The sequence below is a fragment of the Lepidochelys kempii genome, chromosome 11, assembly GCF_965140285.1.
Source record: "Lepidochelys kempii isolate rLepKem1 chromosome 11, rLepKem1.hap1, whole genome shotgun sequence".
Lineage (NCBI taxonomy): Eukaryota > Metazoa > Chordata > Testudines > Cheloniidae > Lepidochelys > Lepidochelys kempii.
In genome coordinates, this window is record NC_136390.1 from 47980323 (window position 1) to 47997175 (window position 16853).

Genomic DNA, 16853 nt, shown 5'->3' on the forward strand with positions numbered 1-16853 from the left:
TACAGTGTCACAGAGGGGGGTGGGGGTAGCTGGGTGTGTTACATACTCATGGGGGTGAGGGGAGGTTGATGGGTCAGTCTCACAGGTGATGATTGGGGTGTTGCTGTGTGTTTGTCTCACAGGGGTGCTAGGTGTATTTCAGTCTCACACGGGCAATGGGGATGTTACTGGGTGTGTTACAGTCTGACGGGTGATGAGGGTTGCTGGGTATGTTACAGTCTCACGGGGTGATGAGGGTTGCTGGGTGTGTTACAATGTCAAGGAGGTGAGGGTAGGTTGCGGGGTGTGTTACAGTCTCAGGGTGGCCATGTGGTGGTTGCTGGGGGTGATGGGGGCGAGCTGGGTGTGACCATCTCTGGGGGAAGGGGTCATCTTGCTGGGGTAACGCGGACGAGGGAACCTGAGCCGTGCTGGGGAGAAGCCTGAGGTGGGGATGGGGGCGTGGTCAGGGACGAGTCGCTGACTGAGCGCGCTACCGTCAGCGTAACCACGCCTCTTCCTGCCCCGAAGTCACGCTCCCAAGAGATGGCTGCAGGGCAAGGCAGGAAGTGACGCACCCCAGCGCGCCCCGCGGCGGGCCGAATTTCCGCTCCATTTGAAAGTGATCGCCGCGGGGGCTGCTGCTGTTGTTTCCCACAGTTCCGGGCCCCCAGCGTGATGGCCGCCTTCGCCATGGAGCTGCCGCCGGCCGGTACGCAGGGCTTGGGGGTGGCTCCGGCTGTTGCCGGGGCCAGTGGCGCGGGGCAAGTCGCGGCTGGGGAGGCCTCCACTGCCAGCCCTCGGAGCTCGTGGGGGAGGCCTGGTCAGGGCGGACGGGACCAGCGTGTCAGCGGCCTTGGCTCTCCGCCGTATGCGGCTCCGGCCGCGCTCTCCACCTGGCCCGTGACCGTATCGCATGGCCGCGCTGGCTCTCCCGTGTCCCGGCTTTTAGCGCTGCCGGTGGGAGAGCTGCTGCTGCGTGGCGGGCCTGGGGCAGGTCCCGCCAGGGCTGCGGGATCCCAGCGCCGAGGGGCGCTTCCCTCCTGTCCTGACGGTGCCAGTAACCGCGCTCAGCACGTCGCGTCATGAAGGCGACGCACAAAAGCTACAGCAGCGCGGGGCCAGACCGTCAACGGTCCGTGGGAGTTAGGGGCTTCGTTACTTTGAAACATCCGGCCCTCAGCGACTGTCGCTCGGGCAGCTGGGGGGCTCGGGCGGGGGCGTGACCGCGCCGGGAGACGCAGCGGGGCAGCCAGTGAGGGAGCTGGCATGAGGACCTGGAAGGTCCTGGTTCCATCCCTGCGGTGGGAGCGCTCTGTGCTGCAGAATGAAACGAGGAGGAAAAGTAAAGTTGGTGCATGTTTCTTTAAAGTGATAAGAAATAGCACAGCTGCTGTGGTCACAGAAAATGCAGGTTTAGCTGGTATTGTTTCTGATTATAAAAGTAAATCCGTAATGAGAAAAGTTCTTTCATATCAATTTCACAGCACTAATTTGAACTTCCTTGTAGCTTTCCTTCAGACAGATCCTTTATCCTTAGGAACTGCGGTATGCTGAATCACTAACTTTTCTGAATTCTTCAACTTTCTTTTACTAATGCAGGAGCTGAACCAATGACTCTTGGTTCCCCGACCTCTCCAAAGCCAGGAGCTGGTGCTCAGTTCCTACCTGGATTTTTAATGGGCGATTTACCAGCTCCAATGACTCCACAACCTCGCTCTTTAAGTGGCCCTTCTGTTGGTGTGATGGAAATGAGGTCTCCTTTACTTGCAGGTGAATAATTTTACTATGAAGCCTTTTGTAGAAGCAGCTGTCTTTTTTTTTTATTTAAAAAAAGGCTAGCTTTGATTTACCAATCCAGTGATTTTTGTTACAAATTTGAGTCTATCGTTTTCCAAACTGTAGTTGCTAAAGATGGCCTCAAACATATTCAGTTGCATTTGAATAACCAGTTATTGCAAATAAGTCTTAAACAAGTTTCATGGTGATTTAAGTATGACCGTTTCAATCTAACAAAATTTCCTTCAGAGGTACAATGTGAGTTTCTGCTGGTATAAGATCAGTCTAAGGTCGGGCATTTGACTTGTCAAAAATAATTGGTCAGTTGACTGGTCATAAATGGTCAAACATTTTAAAGTACTAATTAATGTAATTGGTAAAGTGGAAGTAACTTGAGAAAAAAACTTCTATATGAAATAGTATAGTGCTGGCATAAATAGCTCTAGCAAAGTGTGACCAAATTCGCTTTTCTGGTCATAGGGTAACTCCAATAACTGATTTGATGAACATCTGAAGACTTTCTAGGCGTAGGAGTTTTCAATACTGAACTAGGTAGAGTAGCAAAAATCTTATAAGAGGATGAAGAAATGGAATTGGCTTAACTCCCTGCCCGAGCCCCCTGCCGCACCCTGCACACCTCCTGCACCTCAACTCCCTGCCCTGAGCCCCTGCCGCACCCTGCACCCCCTGGGGGCAGAGTTGGGGTGGGGACTTTGGGGAAGGGGTTAGAATGGGGGCGGGGAAGGGATTGGAAGAGGTGGGGTGGGGCATCATGGAAGGGGTAGAGTGGGGGCGGGGCCGGGGGCAACAAAGGGGGGGTGTCAGTGTTGCGGCCCTTGGGCCAATGCACTAGTCCTCATGTGGCCCTTGTGGTTATTTGAGTTTGAGACCCCTGAGCTAGGCCGATGGAAGTATCTCCATCACTAGAGGTTAGGTAACTATGATGGTCAGCATTGGAGGTGGATTTTTCACAACACCAAGCACCATAGCTATGTTAACCTAAATTTTAATTGTAGACCAGGCATGTGTGATCAAGACCTTAAGCAGGCTTACTTACAGATGGCACCATCATGGAGTCAAAAAGGTAGTTCTGCTGCCTACATCAGGCTGGACTGAACAGCACCCTGCTCTGGGCCGTCTGGAGTGGCCTTGGTTAAACAATATAATTGTTAATGTTTTAAAAGATATTTACATCCCTAATTCAATCTATACTAAAGGGAGTTTGGTTTCCCCACAGGTAGATTGCTGGTAAAAGTAGCTGCTCTGCTTGTTGGGAAATTGTTCGATGAAAGCAGTGGTCTGTTGTGAATAAAATGAAGCTTTTGGAAACTCTTGATTTAAAATACAGTATTTTTAAGGAAGACAGTACTATTAAATCTGCCTGAGAAATTGTACGTAGATATAACTGTCGTTGGGGAAGAACTAAAAATCCTTTTCAGGATATGTCAGGGGTCTCTCTGAATGTTTTTGTGAGGTCCCTATTAGCTACATTAGGTGAAGGCTGTCAAGTTAAATTGGGCCTATATGGGAAAATGTTTGATTACATAGGCCTGTAGTAATATATATCTACTTTTCCTGGCTACTGGGAAAATTGTGTGATTCTGTTCTCCATCCTGATAACTGGGTGGGGGGTTGCATTACCCAGAAGAATGCAATACTGTGTCAGCTTTTCTCCCTTCCTTAGACACATTTACCAGCTTCTAATCTCTAAATCAATGTATTCAATGTCCCAGATGAAGTAGGAAGTATTTGTTTCACTGAATCAACTGTGGGTATAGTGTGAGTAGTACACTAGTGCCACTGGGCAAAGGTTCCATTATGGAGGAGGGGGTTAAAGGTGCAGAATGCAGTACTGACATGTTCTGTCCCCTTTGAGCTATTGTGTCAATATTTCAGTATAACTTGTCTAAATATCACTTTGGACTGAAATGTGCTGTTACTTTCAGCTATTAAACTAATTGATTAGCTTTTTTTAAGTGTTCATAAATAGAAATTGCAGAGGTTTATGCTGCATTGTCCATTAAGGACTCGGGGCTCCTGATTTTTTAAAAATACAAACTCTACCAACACAAATTTAGAATAACAAGATAGGTTTGACTTAATCCTCTGAAATTAGGAGTTACTGCAACAGAGAATAAATTACCACAGATTTGACACCCCGCTAGACTGTGAAAGTAGGGCTTCTGCCTAAATCTTGAGGGATGTATCCCCATCAAAACTCTCAATTGCCATGTAGATATACCCCCGCTTTCTGCGGCTCACAAATAATTCATTTGTATATAGGGAGTCTTGTAGTGCAGGACTGAGAAATACATTTGAATTGGATAGCCAGAGAACTTTTAATTTAGACATTATTGACTTGAGCACGCCCATGTAAGTGTTCTCTTGGGTGCATCAAGGTTCTTTGAATCAGTTTAATTTCTTGAGCTACTCCTACTAAATATCCTTGTGTTATGGTGGAACCCAGAGGTTCCAGTCAGATTTGTGGCCCTGTTTTGGTTAATGCTGTATAAATTCATAGGCAGTTAGTCTTTGCCCCAAAGAGCGTACAATCTAATTTATGACATGACACAAATATTACAAATTGGAGAGGAGAGAGTTTAATTGCATGCACACCTTAATGTTTCAAAATCCTTGATGATTACTCATATAGATGTCTTAATCTCCAGTGGCCCTTTGTTGTTGTTGGTTAAGCTTTCATGAAATCTGTTTCATGCTGTAGTGAAGTTGGTTAACATAAAATGACTGTTGTGAATACTACATTGTTACTCTGCCATAAAACAGCAAGAGGTAACTGTGGAAAAACAATTGTTAAATAACATTAGAAATCAGAAGAAAATGAAAAGGAACATCTAAATTGATTTAGGTTAGATGGGTTTAGAAGTCCTTCTAATTTTGACATTGCAAAAATCAGTGCAATTGTTGTAAACTGATCCTAGAAAGTAGTCTTATGTCTTTAGGTAGTGTAGTTCACTACCTACCTTTTTTGACATTTTTTTTAAGAAATGTGTGATTATCCTGTTGTACACTCATACTATAGTAACCTAAGTGCAAACAGTCCTCAAATCCTGCTATTGTACTATGTCCAGATGCATTAGGCATCTAGCATTTCATATGTTGTCCAAGCATCAACAGTGAAACCATGTGACAAATTAGGGTCGGGATGTTTGTATTACGAGCTTAATACTAAAACGTGTATATTAATACTATTTTTCTGACAAACTACATGGACCACGCTCCGACAGCATCCACAGAAAGGCAAACCAAAATGCTAAATTTAAAGTAACTTCACTTCCATCGGGTGGATTGTAATCAAAACTCGCATCATATAATCTTTGAAGATACCGTATCTATTCCCCTATTGCTATAGTGTTGTGCCATACAGTATTTTTTTCATGCTGTGTTCTGTATAACTTTAAATGTTATAAGCAGCAAATCATTTCCAACTACTTCACTGGAAGACCATTGTGTAATTATTAGGGACTGGGTTCTGATACCCTTCCTCATGTTGAGTAGTACTTTCCTCTGTAAAATGTCCCATTTACTTCAATAGGGACAACTGAAGGAGTTGAAGTGCTACTCGGAGTGAGTGATGGTATCAAAATCTGGCCCTCTGATATATCCGATTTTGAAACAAGTGCACTGAAAACTGTCTAACAAAGTGGTTAAACAGTCTGTTCTTAGTTTATAGATATTAGGTGTTCTTGGGGGGACAATTAGAAAACTAACTAGGCAGTCTATGATCAGATGATTGCTAACAGTTTGAATGTCAAAAGACTAGAGTTTCAAAATTAATCTGGTGGAGTACATGGAAATGATAGGCTTTCTGCTTGCTCCTTTCCATTGCAGGTGGATCTCCTCCACAACCAGTAGTTCCTACACATAAGGATAAAAGTGGTGCTCCCCCTGTTAGAAGTATATATGATGAATTATCTAGTCCAGGACTTGGATCTATACCTCTAACCTCAAGAAAACCAGTAAGTGGTAATCTTAAAGGTTAGTTGCAAAGCTAAACTAAAATTTGAGTTAATCTAGGTAGTGAATGTCTTTACTTCCCAGGTTGGGTGCAGGCATTTGATTCATACAATTTTTATTTCAGTGTTGAATGCCTCTCATGCTCTGGTTACTGAGGGGCTTCAGCTTCTGAATCTTATCTTAACTCAATTTTCACTTCAGTCTGGTTGACAGCTGGTTAGTCTGACAAACAAGCACTGCAATATTAGCATGTATCTCCTTTCATTTTTTCCCTCTTCCTCCATATGACTTTGGAGGTTAAAATATAAAAACAAGGAATTTCTCTTGAAACAAAACACAGTCAAGTCAGACCAGAAGTTACATATCTTTATATGTTTCAGAGTAGCAGCCGTGTTAGTCTGTATTCGCAAAAAGAAAAGGAGGACTTGTGGCACCTTAGAGACTAACCAATTTATTAGAGCATAAGCTTTCGTGAGCTACAGCTCACTTCCTCAGATGCATATCGTGGAAACTGCAGCAGGCTTTATATATACACAGAGAATATGAAACAATACCTATTCCCACCCCACTGTCCTGCTGGTAATAGCTTATCTAAAGTGATTTCCAGCACAAATCCAGGTTTTCTCACCCTCCACCCCCCCACACAAATTCACTCTCCTGCTGGTGATAGCCCATCCAAAATGACAACTCTTTACACAATGTGCATGACAATCAAGCTGGGCTATTTCCTGCATAAATCCAGGTTCTCACATCCCCCCACCCCCATACACACACAAACTCACTCTCCTGCTGGTAATAGGAGAGTGAGTTTGTGTGTGTATGGGGGTGGGGGGGATGTGAGAACCTGGATTTATGCAGGAAATAGCCCAGCTTGATTGTCATGCACATTGTGTAAAGAGTTGTCACTTTGGATGGGCTATCACCAGCAGGAGAGTGAATTTGTGTGGGGGGGTGGAGGGTGAGAAAACCTGGATTTGTGCTGGAAATCACTTTAGATAAGCTATTACCAGCAGGACAGTGGGGTGGGAATAGGTATTGTTTCATATTCTCTGTGTATATATAAAGCCTGCTGCAGTTTCCACGATATGCATCTGAGGAAGTGAGCTGTAGCTCACGAAAGCTTATGCTCTAATAAATTGGTTAGTCTCTAAGGTGCCACAAGTCCTCCTATATCTTTATATGTCTGTCGCAGCTTAATGAAGACTTAAAATACAGGAAGACAAAATATTTTAAGGTTTGTTTTGTTTTTTTTTGGGGGGGGGTATCAATAATGCAACAAAAAGTTAGCGTAAATGAGATGGCAGTATTCTGTCAAAGCATTGGGGGCACTGCCAGCAATAGCAAGTCATCTTCATGCTTTTCAATTAAATTCTGTTGAGTGAAATGCCTGGTTAAACTTTCAGTTTCTGATGCTAACAGGCCAGAGTAAGACTTCAGGGTCAATTCAGTAACCTGTCAGTCAGCCTCTTGATCCATAATGATAAGAGAGCAAATACTTTCACTAGAAAATTCTCTTCTATTGCTAAAGAGAACTGACTTACTCTGTTGATTGTGTACTTGGTCCTGCATAGAACATAGGCATGTTTTCTGGCATAAGGATCTTATAAACTGAAAACTTAGTTATTTTATGAAGGGGAGAAGCCACTAATGTAGACTGAAGGGCTGGAGACTTCATAGAATGCGTACTAGTTCTGTCACTATAGTTAATAGCTCCTGTTAAATTTAAAAGTACTTCTGTTTTCTTAATCGTATTTTATATTTAAGAAAAAACATGCTGCTTTAATGTTGAAAGGGCATTGTTGAAGCCTTTACTTAAAACACTGAAAGTTCCTTTTAAGAGACCTAACCTTCTAAATACTCTGTTTCAGTTTGGAAGGGGGAAAGAAGAGAATAGCTAGCATAGGGTAAAAGTCGTTCAAGGGTAGGTAATGCAACTGAGTAGTGTTGGTATACCGCAGCTGTTGCCGAAGCTTACAACTGAGTGAGGGGAAGGGGACATAACTAACTTAAAAAACTGATAGACACAAGGGAGGCTTCTCATTTGTTCTTTGTGAATATTTATTAAGCCGTTGTGGTAAGTTATGTTTACTCTTCAAAATAATGAAAGGTCTTTGGGTATAGATGCAAAATACTTATTCATTTTTGGCAAAACATTGCTGACTTTATAGGAAAGCTGACTACTTCAGTAGTTCAGAGGTTCCTAAATCTGTGGTGTGGGTAGATGTCCCTATTGTATGATGATCAGTTGCTGTCTAAATGGCAACAGCCTTCTGAACAAATTTGTAAGCAGTATGCTGTTCATAATGTTTCCCCCATGTGAAATAGTTACTAGAGGAGTTCACTGTGTAAAAGAATAGGAGTTAGATACTTTTAGTCAGAAGACCCATAGGCAATTGCACTTTATTCCACAAGGATAAACAGTGAAGTAAGCTCTTCATTATCTACCAATTGAGGGTTATTTGGATATACAAGGAATTACTAAGTTATATGAATTTAAACAAATGCCGAAGCAAAATGTTCAGTAACTTTATTGCATGTCAGGATCCACTTACTGGGTTTGCACAGTTGTTTCACTAACTGCAAGAAGAAGAATGTTTGTTTGCTTTAAATTGATACTGGGGCAAAAATTTAACCTTTTCTCCTGATTTTTATCAAGTGGGCTAAAACCGGTCTTTCCTGACTATGAAAAGACTGTACCTGCAACTATGACTTGTTACTTTTCTGTATTTTAATGCAGCCCAGCTTTTCTGTAACGCAGAGTCCATTGGTTGGAGCTATGCCAGCAACCCCTGGAACAGGTAGACATCCTGTCAAACTGCTTGCTATACTTTTGTTAGCATGGTAGAGGGCCAACTCTGTCTGAGCTTTCACTTTTTTTGTAAATTGCCTTGCAAATAAGTAGCATTCTTTCCGCTTGCAAGTGACAAATGTGAGCAGGAAAGTACTGCCTTGTTTGTTAGAGTACTGCAGATAGAACAAGGAGCTGTAGTTATTCATCTGTTCCTTGCAGTAGAACTTCTCCATGCTGTATTGAACACAGAGGCAGAGGTGGCTGTTCTTAAGGAATGCTATGGAGGATGACAGATGGTGCCACCATTCTAAAGCCTCCTCATTTCCTTGTATGAACCCAGCAGCTTCTTGTAAAGCTTTCTGTTGGGTTCTTTGTTCTCATAATAGGCTCTGCAGAGTAGTTGTAGGATCAGAATTTGGCCCCATTTTTAGTAGCAGCAGACAAAGGTGTGGTAAGTAGCTCAGTCACAGAGCTTAGCAACATGTTTGCAAATTTCACTAGTCTGAAGTGTGAATTAATGTTGTTTTACTGTGTTTATGAAAATAAATCGGCTAATTTTTCCTACTAAAATAATCTTCATATCAAATTTATACTCTTAGGTGCCTAGCTTTCTACACTACTCTGACTAGCTTAGTTACAGTAGCAATTCATTGAAACCAATCCTATTTCAATTTAACAGCCACAGGTGTATTTAGTCCTGCAAGTATTGGACAGCCCAGAAAGACTACACTGTCTCCTGCTCAGCTGGATCCTTTCTACACTCAAGGGGATTCCTTAACCTCAGAAGATCATCTTGATGACACCTGGGTAACTGTATTTGGGTGTGTGATCTGCAGCATTTTTCTAAAATCTGATGGCAAAGTCCTTATACTTGGCTATTCTGTTTGAGTACCTGTACATGGAGATGTACAATCTATACATCACTGAAAAAATGCATGAGTTTTAATTACTTTAATTTTCTAGACTACAGTACACTGAAATTTAACTTGCTTCTTAGGAAGTGGGTGAGAGTGGGGAGTGCAAGAAGCAGCAATAGGACATTGTGTTGGGGTACTAGCAATCATAGGACTCGATTCTCAAAGCCAGGAGACAGCAAGTGAATACATCTGCTAAAGTGGCTTCCGTGGGGAATCTGCATATCATTATCTTCATGCAAGAGTGTAGATGATGGTGAGCCAATAAGATCTAGGACATTCTGGTATCTTAAATACTGTTTCAGAATCAGTGCTTAATGAACAGTTCAGCTGATCTTGCACTTTTGGGAACTCTGCCAAGGAGTTTCAGCAAAACATTATAGAATATTTAGTGTGTTCTATAATAGTCTCTCACTGATCAGCATTTTGAGTATGTTGTCTTTTGCTTTCAGGTTTCCTCAAGCATCTGCTTCATATATTCTACTACAGTTTGCACAGTATGGAAACATTTTAAAGCATGTGGTAAGTCTTATGTTGACTTATCTTCTAAAACATATGCTAAGTTGTTCATTCTTCAAATACTAAATTTCACTACTTCCAACCAAAACCGAGACAGATGTCCAATACAGGAAACTGGATGCATATTCGATATCAGTCCAAACTGCAAGCCCGGAAAGCCTTAAGCAAAGACGGAAGGATTTTTGGTGAATCTATCATGATCGGAGTCAAGCCTTGTATAGATAAAGTAAGTTAGCCATCCATTCTGTATGGAGTAACAAATTAATTTATAAGGTATCTTTGTTTTGGTCTGTCCCTTGCTTTTCCTCTTCCAGAAGCATGTACGGGGATGGGGAGTGGGGGGTGGGGAAGGGTTCATATGTTAAATCAGGTGGCATACATCAGTAGTAGTCCTTTGTTATCTGAGGACTTAACATGGAAACTATAACGGTGTACAGCAGTGCTGCACCACACTTAGGGCTGTGAAGGGAGTATGCTGGTTCATCTAAAACTGTAGGGGAAATGTAGCTGGGTAGAATGCATTTACCTGAGTTGGAATTTGATTCACTAAAATTAACATTTTGCTGGTTACTAACTACTACAGTTAGTAGTTCTGCAATTTCACATTTGAGTTCCTTCAGAACTCTTGGGTGAATACCATCTGGTCCTGGTGACTGATTACTGTTTAGTTTATCAGTTTGTTCCAAAACCTCCTCTAATGATACCTCAATCTGGGACAGTTCCTCAGATTTGTCACCTAAAGAGAATGGCTCAGGTTTGGGAATCTCCCTTATATCCTCAGCCGCGAAGACTGATGCAAAGAATTCATTTCGTTTCTCTGCGATGGCCTTATCATCCTTAAGTGCTCCTTTAGAATCTCGATCATCCAGTGGCTCCACTGGTGGTTTATCAGGCTTCCTGCTTCTGATGTGTATATAGAAATTTTTTTGCTATTACTTTGAGTCTTTGGCTAGCTTATAGACTTCGGCAAGTATATAGCTCCCCATCCAAGTCAGTACAGTCACAACACTTGGTAATTGTCTCCCCTACACTAAGAGGAAAGCATGCCTACCTGGTCGTTTAAAACACCAATTCCTGCAGCACTCTGGTCATCTTGGCAGTCTCATCTATATACTTGCTTGAGCTGACTATGCTGTCAGCTGTAATGCGGTTCAAGCGTGGCTGTAAAACATCTAAAGGGAAGAGGTTAAGCTACGTACCAGACTAAAGGGGGTGAGGGATGAGCAGGAATAAAATAAGACTGGGGAAATACAATTGAATGGGAGTAAGCAAACAAACGATTCAGCTCGGAAAATCCTGTAAACAGGACTGAGACCTATTCTTGCCCCAGCTCTAATGGGCTGGCTGTCAAGAAGCTTGTCTTGTGTTGCAGAATCAAAAAATGGGGAGGGGGAATCTTTTGAAAGCCAAAATATAAATCTTTGTTCTGGAAAAAGCCATCGGATCACTAACTCTACAGATAACCCCGGGATTGTTTGGCAGTAGACTCATGGAAGGATGAAGGGTTGAGGTAACGCTACCCAGGTTTGAATCCAAAAATTTAGGTATTTAATGCCCAAGGTTGGACCACTACAAGCTTGTTGAGACTTGCTTTTAGTTTATTTATAAATCACTAAAATCATGTTGTCTGTACTGTTTTCAAATTTGGTCATGACATTATCTTGAAGACTAGTAAATCATTAGTTCACCACTAGCTTATACTAGCATCATACAGTTCTTTTACATAAGCATTTTTCTTACTGCTGCTCTGTGCGCTAATGTTCATCATAGAACATGTACTGGTAGTTCAGTGTCTGCTATACTGTGTAAATATCTTACATACTCTTCATTGAATACATAGTGGAAACTTTATTAGAGTCCTGGTGCATCTTGAGCTATTGGGATATTACTTTTTGTCAAATCAAATCCAGTTACTGCAGTAACTGGAATTAAACTGATATGCACCTAGTATTTGCTTCCAATTTATTAAAATTTAAATAGCCTATTTTCCCCCCTCTTTCAAGAGTGTGATGGAAAGTTTTGACAGAGGCTCTGCATCCTCCATGTCTTCAGTCTTCACGCCACCGACAAAAAACTTAGGCACACCGATGCAGCCTGCAAGTACTCCAAGGATTTCTACAATGAGACCTCTTGCAACAGCATATAAAGCTTCCACTAGTGACTATCAGGTATTTTGAGAAGGTAGAGAGCGAGAAAGGTTACCAAATACTTAAGCAGATTTCCAAAAAAGGAATTTGTATTCTTCTTGACTTTCTCAAAGTAAACTGCAAAAGAAACAACTAAGCCAAAAAAGACACGATGAATGCATATTTATACTTTCTGTGCTGAGTAGTGGGGACATCAGCACATTGTTCTAGACTTAACTCATTTTTCATTTCTACCTGTAGTTTGCTCCTTTCCCACTTGTCAAGGCAGTTTTTTCAAACTTGCCAACATAGCCTATCCATCTGTCAAAAAGCTTTCAGAGTGACTTTTTTAGAAAGCCAGTTTCTTACCTCATCTGTCCATTCCAAGAAGTTGAATTTGTGTTGAGATGCCCTTAGATGCCCATTTTTACAGTCATAGTAATTCTAAGAGCTGGGGTGTGTAAATAGAATGAATGCATGCTGGCTGACCAAGTGTTTTTGTTTCTTCTAGGTGGTTTCTGACAGACAAACCCCAAGGAAAGATGAAAGTATTGTATCTAAAGCTATGGAATACATGTTTGGCTGGTAGCAAGCAATGGAAAGTATTACACTAAAACACAGTTAGGGCTACAAATAAACTGCCAGCTTCCTGGTTAGTTGTATAACCACTCATGGCAGTATTTCAGCTTCCCTTCACACCAGTTATGCCTTCTGAGAGGAGAATTCAGCAGACATTGTTTGCACTTTAAATGATGGCAATGTACACAGCATTTTAAGATGTTAATCTTAAACTAATCAGTGTAAATACAAGTGGTCTTGTGCTGTTTGTGCTCTAGTGATTGCATGACTTCAGGAAAAAAGTCAGTCCTGATTTGCTATAAGTTATGGAATTGTGTTAATTATACTTTCCAGTGAAGTGAGAATGTATAAATGATAACTCAGTTTACTGTTTCCCAATAATGTAACAATGTTTCTTAATCTTTTCTGGAAAGATGGTAAGTTTTTTTTCTGCAGGATGAACACTATGTATTCTAGTAATATAAGGGATTTTTCTTGGGCTACCAATTTTAAAATGAATGTTTTAAATTTTAATTTGGATGCTGTTTAATACTTCTCTGTTTATATAAAGTTCATCTTGGAGTCCCATTCTAAATTTTCATAACAGCCTTTTAAACTTTTTAACTTAAATTTTCTTAATAAAAGTTAAGAGTTTGCAAAGTTGAGTTCTTTTTAAAAGCTTGAGTGACCCATGTGTTCATGAACTTCCCATTTGTCTCTCAGGCGTATTGCATGTACCACCTGAACTTACACAGCAGTGTGTCGGGTTCAGGTAGCCAGTCAAACAAAATGGGTGGATTTAATTTGCATGAATTGGAATTGGTAACACTATTAAGATTTAAATTTGGACTTACTAAGAAATTAACATAGTAGTGCACTGTGCCACTTATCAATACCTTATGCTTTATTTAGAAAAGGTCAAAAATATGCGACACAAACGTGTATGTTTCACCAGGACTAAAATATATCCTCCACTTAAGTGCACAGGACATGCCCGCTTTTAAGCATTTTTAAGCTTTTTAAGCATTTAAGCTTTTTAAGCACCACCCCCAAGAGGAGAAGGTGGGTGGTGGTGGTCGGGGACTCTCTCCTCCGGGGGACTGAGTCATCTATCTGCCGCCCTGACCGGGAAAACCGAGAAGTCTGCTGCTTGCCAGGGGCTAAGATTCGTGATGTGACGGAGAGACTGCCGAGACTCATCAAGCCCTCGGATCGCTACCCCTTCCTGCTTCTCCACGTGGGCACCAATGATACTGCCAAGAATGACCTTGAGCGGATCACTGCGGACTATGTGGCTCTAGGAAGAAGAATAAAGGAGTTGGAGGCGCAAGTGGTGTTCTCGTCCATCCTCCCCGTGGAAGGAAAAGGCCTAGGTAGGGAGCGTCGAATCGTGGAAGTCAACGAATGGCTACGCAGATGGTGTCGGAGAGAAGGCTTTGGTTTCTTTGACCATGGGATGGTGTTCCATGAAGGAGGAGTGCTGGGTAGAGACGGGCTCCATCTTACGAAGAGAGGGAAGAGCATCTTTGCCAGCAGGCTGGCTAACCTAGTGAGGAGGGCTTTAAACTAGGTTCACCGGGGGAAGGAGACCAAAGCCCTGAGGTAAGTGGGAAAGCGGGATACCGGGAGGAAGCACAGGCAGGAATGTCTGTGAGGGGAGGGCTCCTGCCTCATACTGGCAATGAGGGGCGATCAACAGGTTATCTCAAGTGCTTATATACAAATGCACAAAGCCTTGGAAACAAGCAGGGAGAACTGGAGGTCCTGGTGATGTCAAGGAACTATGACGTGATCGGAATAACAGAGACTTGGTGGGATAACTCATATGACTGGAGTACTGTCATGGATGGTTATAAACTGTTCAGGAAGGACAGGCAGGGCAGAAAAGGTGGGGGAGTAGCACTGTATGTAAGGGAGCAGTATGACTGCTCAGAGCTCCGGTACGAAACTGCAGAAAAACCTGAGTGTCTCTGGATTAAGTTTAGAAGTGTGTGCAACAAGAGTGATGTAGTGGTGGGAGTCTGCTATAGACCACCGGACCAGGGGGATGAGGTGGATGAGGCTTTCTTCCGGCAGCTCACGGAAGCTACTAGATCGCATGCCCTGATTCTCATGGGTGACTTTAATTTTCCTGATATCTGCTGGGAGAGCAATACAGCGGTGCATAGACAATCCAGGAAGTTTTTGGAAAGCGTAGGGGACAATTTCCTGGCGCAAGTGCTAGAGGAGCCAACGAGGGGGGGTGCTTTTCTTGACCTGCTGCTCACAAACCGGGTAGAATTAGTGGGGGAAGCAAAAGTGGATGGGAATCTGGGAGGCAGTGACCATGAGTTGGTTGAGTTCAGGATCCTGACGCAGGGAACAAAGGTAAGCAGCAGGATACGGACCCTGGACTTCAGGAAAGCAGACTTCGACTCCCTCAGGGAACGGATGGCCAGGATCCCCTGGGGGACTAACTTGAAGGGGAAAGGAGTCCAGGAGAGCTGGCTGTATTTCAAGGAATCCCTGTTGAGGTTACAGGGACAAACCATCCCGATGAGTCGAAAGAATAGTAAATATGGCAGGCGACCAACTTGGCTTAATGGTGAAATCCTAGCGGATCTTAAACATAAAAAAGAAGCTTACAAGAAGTGGAAGGTTGGACATATGACCAGGGAAGAGTATAAAAATATTGCTCGGGCATGTAGGAATGTTATCAGGAGGGCCAAATCGCACCTGGAGCTGCAGCTAGCCAGAGATGTCAAGAGTAACAAGAAGGGTTTCTTCAGGTATGTTGGCAACAAGAAGAAAGCCAAGGAATGTGTGGGCCCCTTACTGAATGAGGGAGGCAACCTAGTGACAGAGGATGTGGAAAAAGCTAATGTACTCAATGCTTTTTTTGCCTCTGTTTTCACTAACAAGGTCAGCTCCCAGACTGCTGCGCTGGGCATCACAAAATGCGGAAGAGATGGCCAGCCCTCTGTGGAGATAGAGGCGGTTAGGGACTATTTAGAAAAGCTGGACGTGCACAAGTCCATGGGGCCGGACGAGTTGCATCCGAGAGTGCTGAAGGAATTGGCGGCTGTGATTGCAGAGCCACTGGCCATTATCTTTGAAAACTCGTGGCGAACCGGGGAAGTCCCGGATGACTGGAAAAAGGCTAATGTAGTGCCAATCTTTAAAAAAGGGAAGAAGGAAGATCCTGGGAACTACAGGCCAGTCAGCCTCACCTCAGTCCCTGGAAAAATCATGGAGCAGGTCCTCAAAGAATCAATCCTGAAGCACTTGCATGAGAGGAAAGTGATCAGGAACAGCCAGCATGGATTCACCAAGGGAAGGTCATGCCTGACTAATCTAATCGCCTTTTATGATGAGATTACTGGTTCTGTGGATGAAGGGAAAGCAGTGGATGTATTGTTTCTTGACTTTAGCAAAGCTTTTGACACGGTCTCCCATAGTATTCTTGTCAGCAAGTTAAGGAAGTATGGGCTGGATGAATGCACTATAAGGTGGGTAGAAAGCTGGCTAAATTGTCGGGCTCAACGGGTAGTGATCAATGGCTCCATGTCTAGTTGGCAGCCGGTATCAAGTGGAGTGCCCCAAGGGTCGGTCCTGGGGCCGGTTTTATTCAATATCTTCATAAATGATCTGGAGGATGGTGTGGATTGCACTCTCAGCAAATTTGCGGATGATACTAAACTGGGAGGAGTGGTAGATACGCTGGAGGGGAGGGATAGGATACAGAAGGACCTAGACCAATTGGAAGATTGGGCCAAAAGGAATCTGATGAGGTTCAATAAGGATAAGTGCAGGGTCCTGCACTTAGGACGGAAGAACCCAATGCACAGCTACAGACTAGGGACCGAATGGCTAGGCAGCAGTTCTGCAGAAAAGGACCTAGGGGTGACAGTGGACGAGAAGCTGGATATGAGTCAGCAGTGTGCCCTTGTTGCCAAGAAGGCCAATGGCATTTTGGGATGTATAAGTAGGGGCATAGCGAGCAGATCGAGGGACGTGATCGTTCCCCTCTATTCGACATTGGTGAGGCCTCATCTGGAGTACTGTGTCCAGTTTTGGGCCCCACACTTCAAGAAGGATGTGGATAAATTGGAGAGAGTCCAGCGAAGGGCAACAAAAATGATTAGGGGACTGGAACACATGAGTTATGAGGAGAGGCTGAGGGAGCTGGGATTGTTTAGCCTGCAGAAGAGAAGAATGAGGGGGGATTTGATA

At 43.2% G+C, this 16853-nt stretch overlaps 1 protein-coding gene across 1 annotated transcript; it reads left to right on the plus strand.

The window, feature by feature from the left end:
* The first annotated feature begins 521 nt into the window (after nucleotides 1-521).
* NUP35 (nucleoporin 35) lies at nucleotides 522-12925 on the plus strand. The gene is made up of 9 exons (XM_073306098.2): nucleotides 522-691; nucleotides 1582-1752; nucleotides 5608-5735; nucleotides 8471-8531; nucleotides 9204-9345; nucleotides 9891-9960; nucleotides 10055-10183; nucleotides 11961-12125; nucleotides 12595-12925. The coding sequence occupies exons 1-9, from the start codon at nucleotides 658-660 to the stop codon at nucleotides 12670-12672; spliced, it is 978 nt and encodes a 325-aa protein (XP_073162199.2). The 5' UTR covers nucleotides 522-657; the 3' UTR covers nucleotides 12673-12925.
* Nucleotides 12926-16853: the final 3928 nt, after the last annotated feature.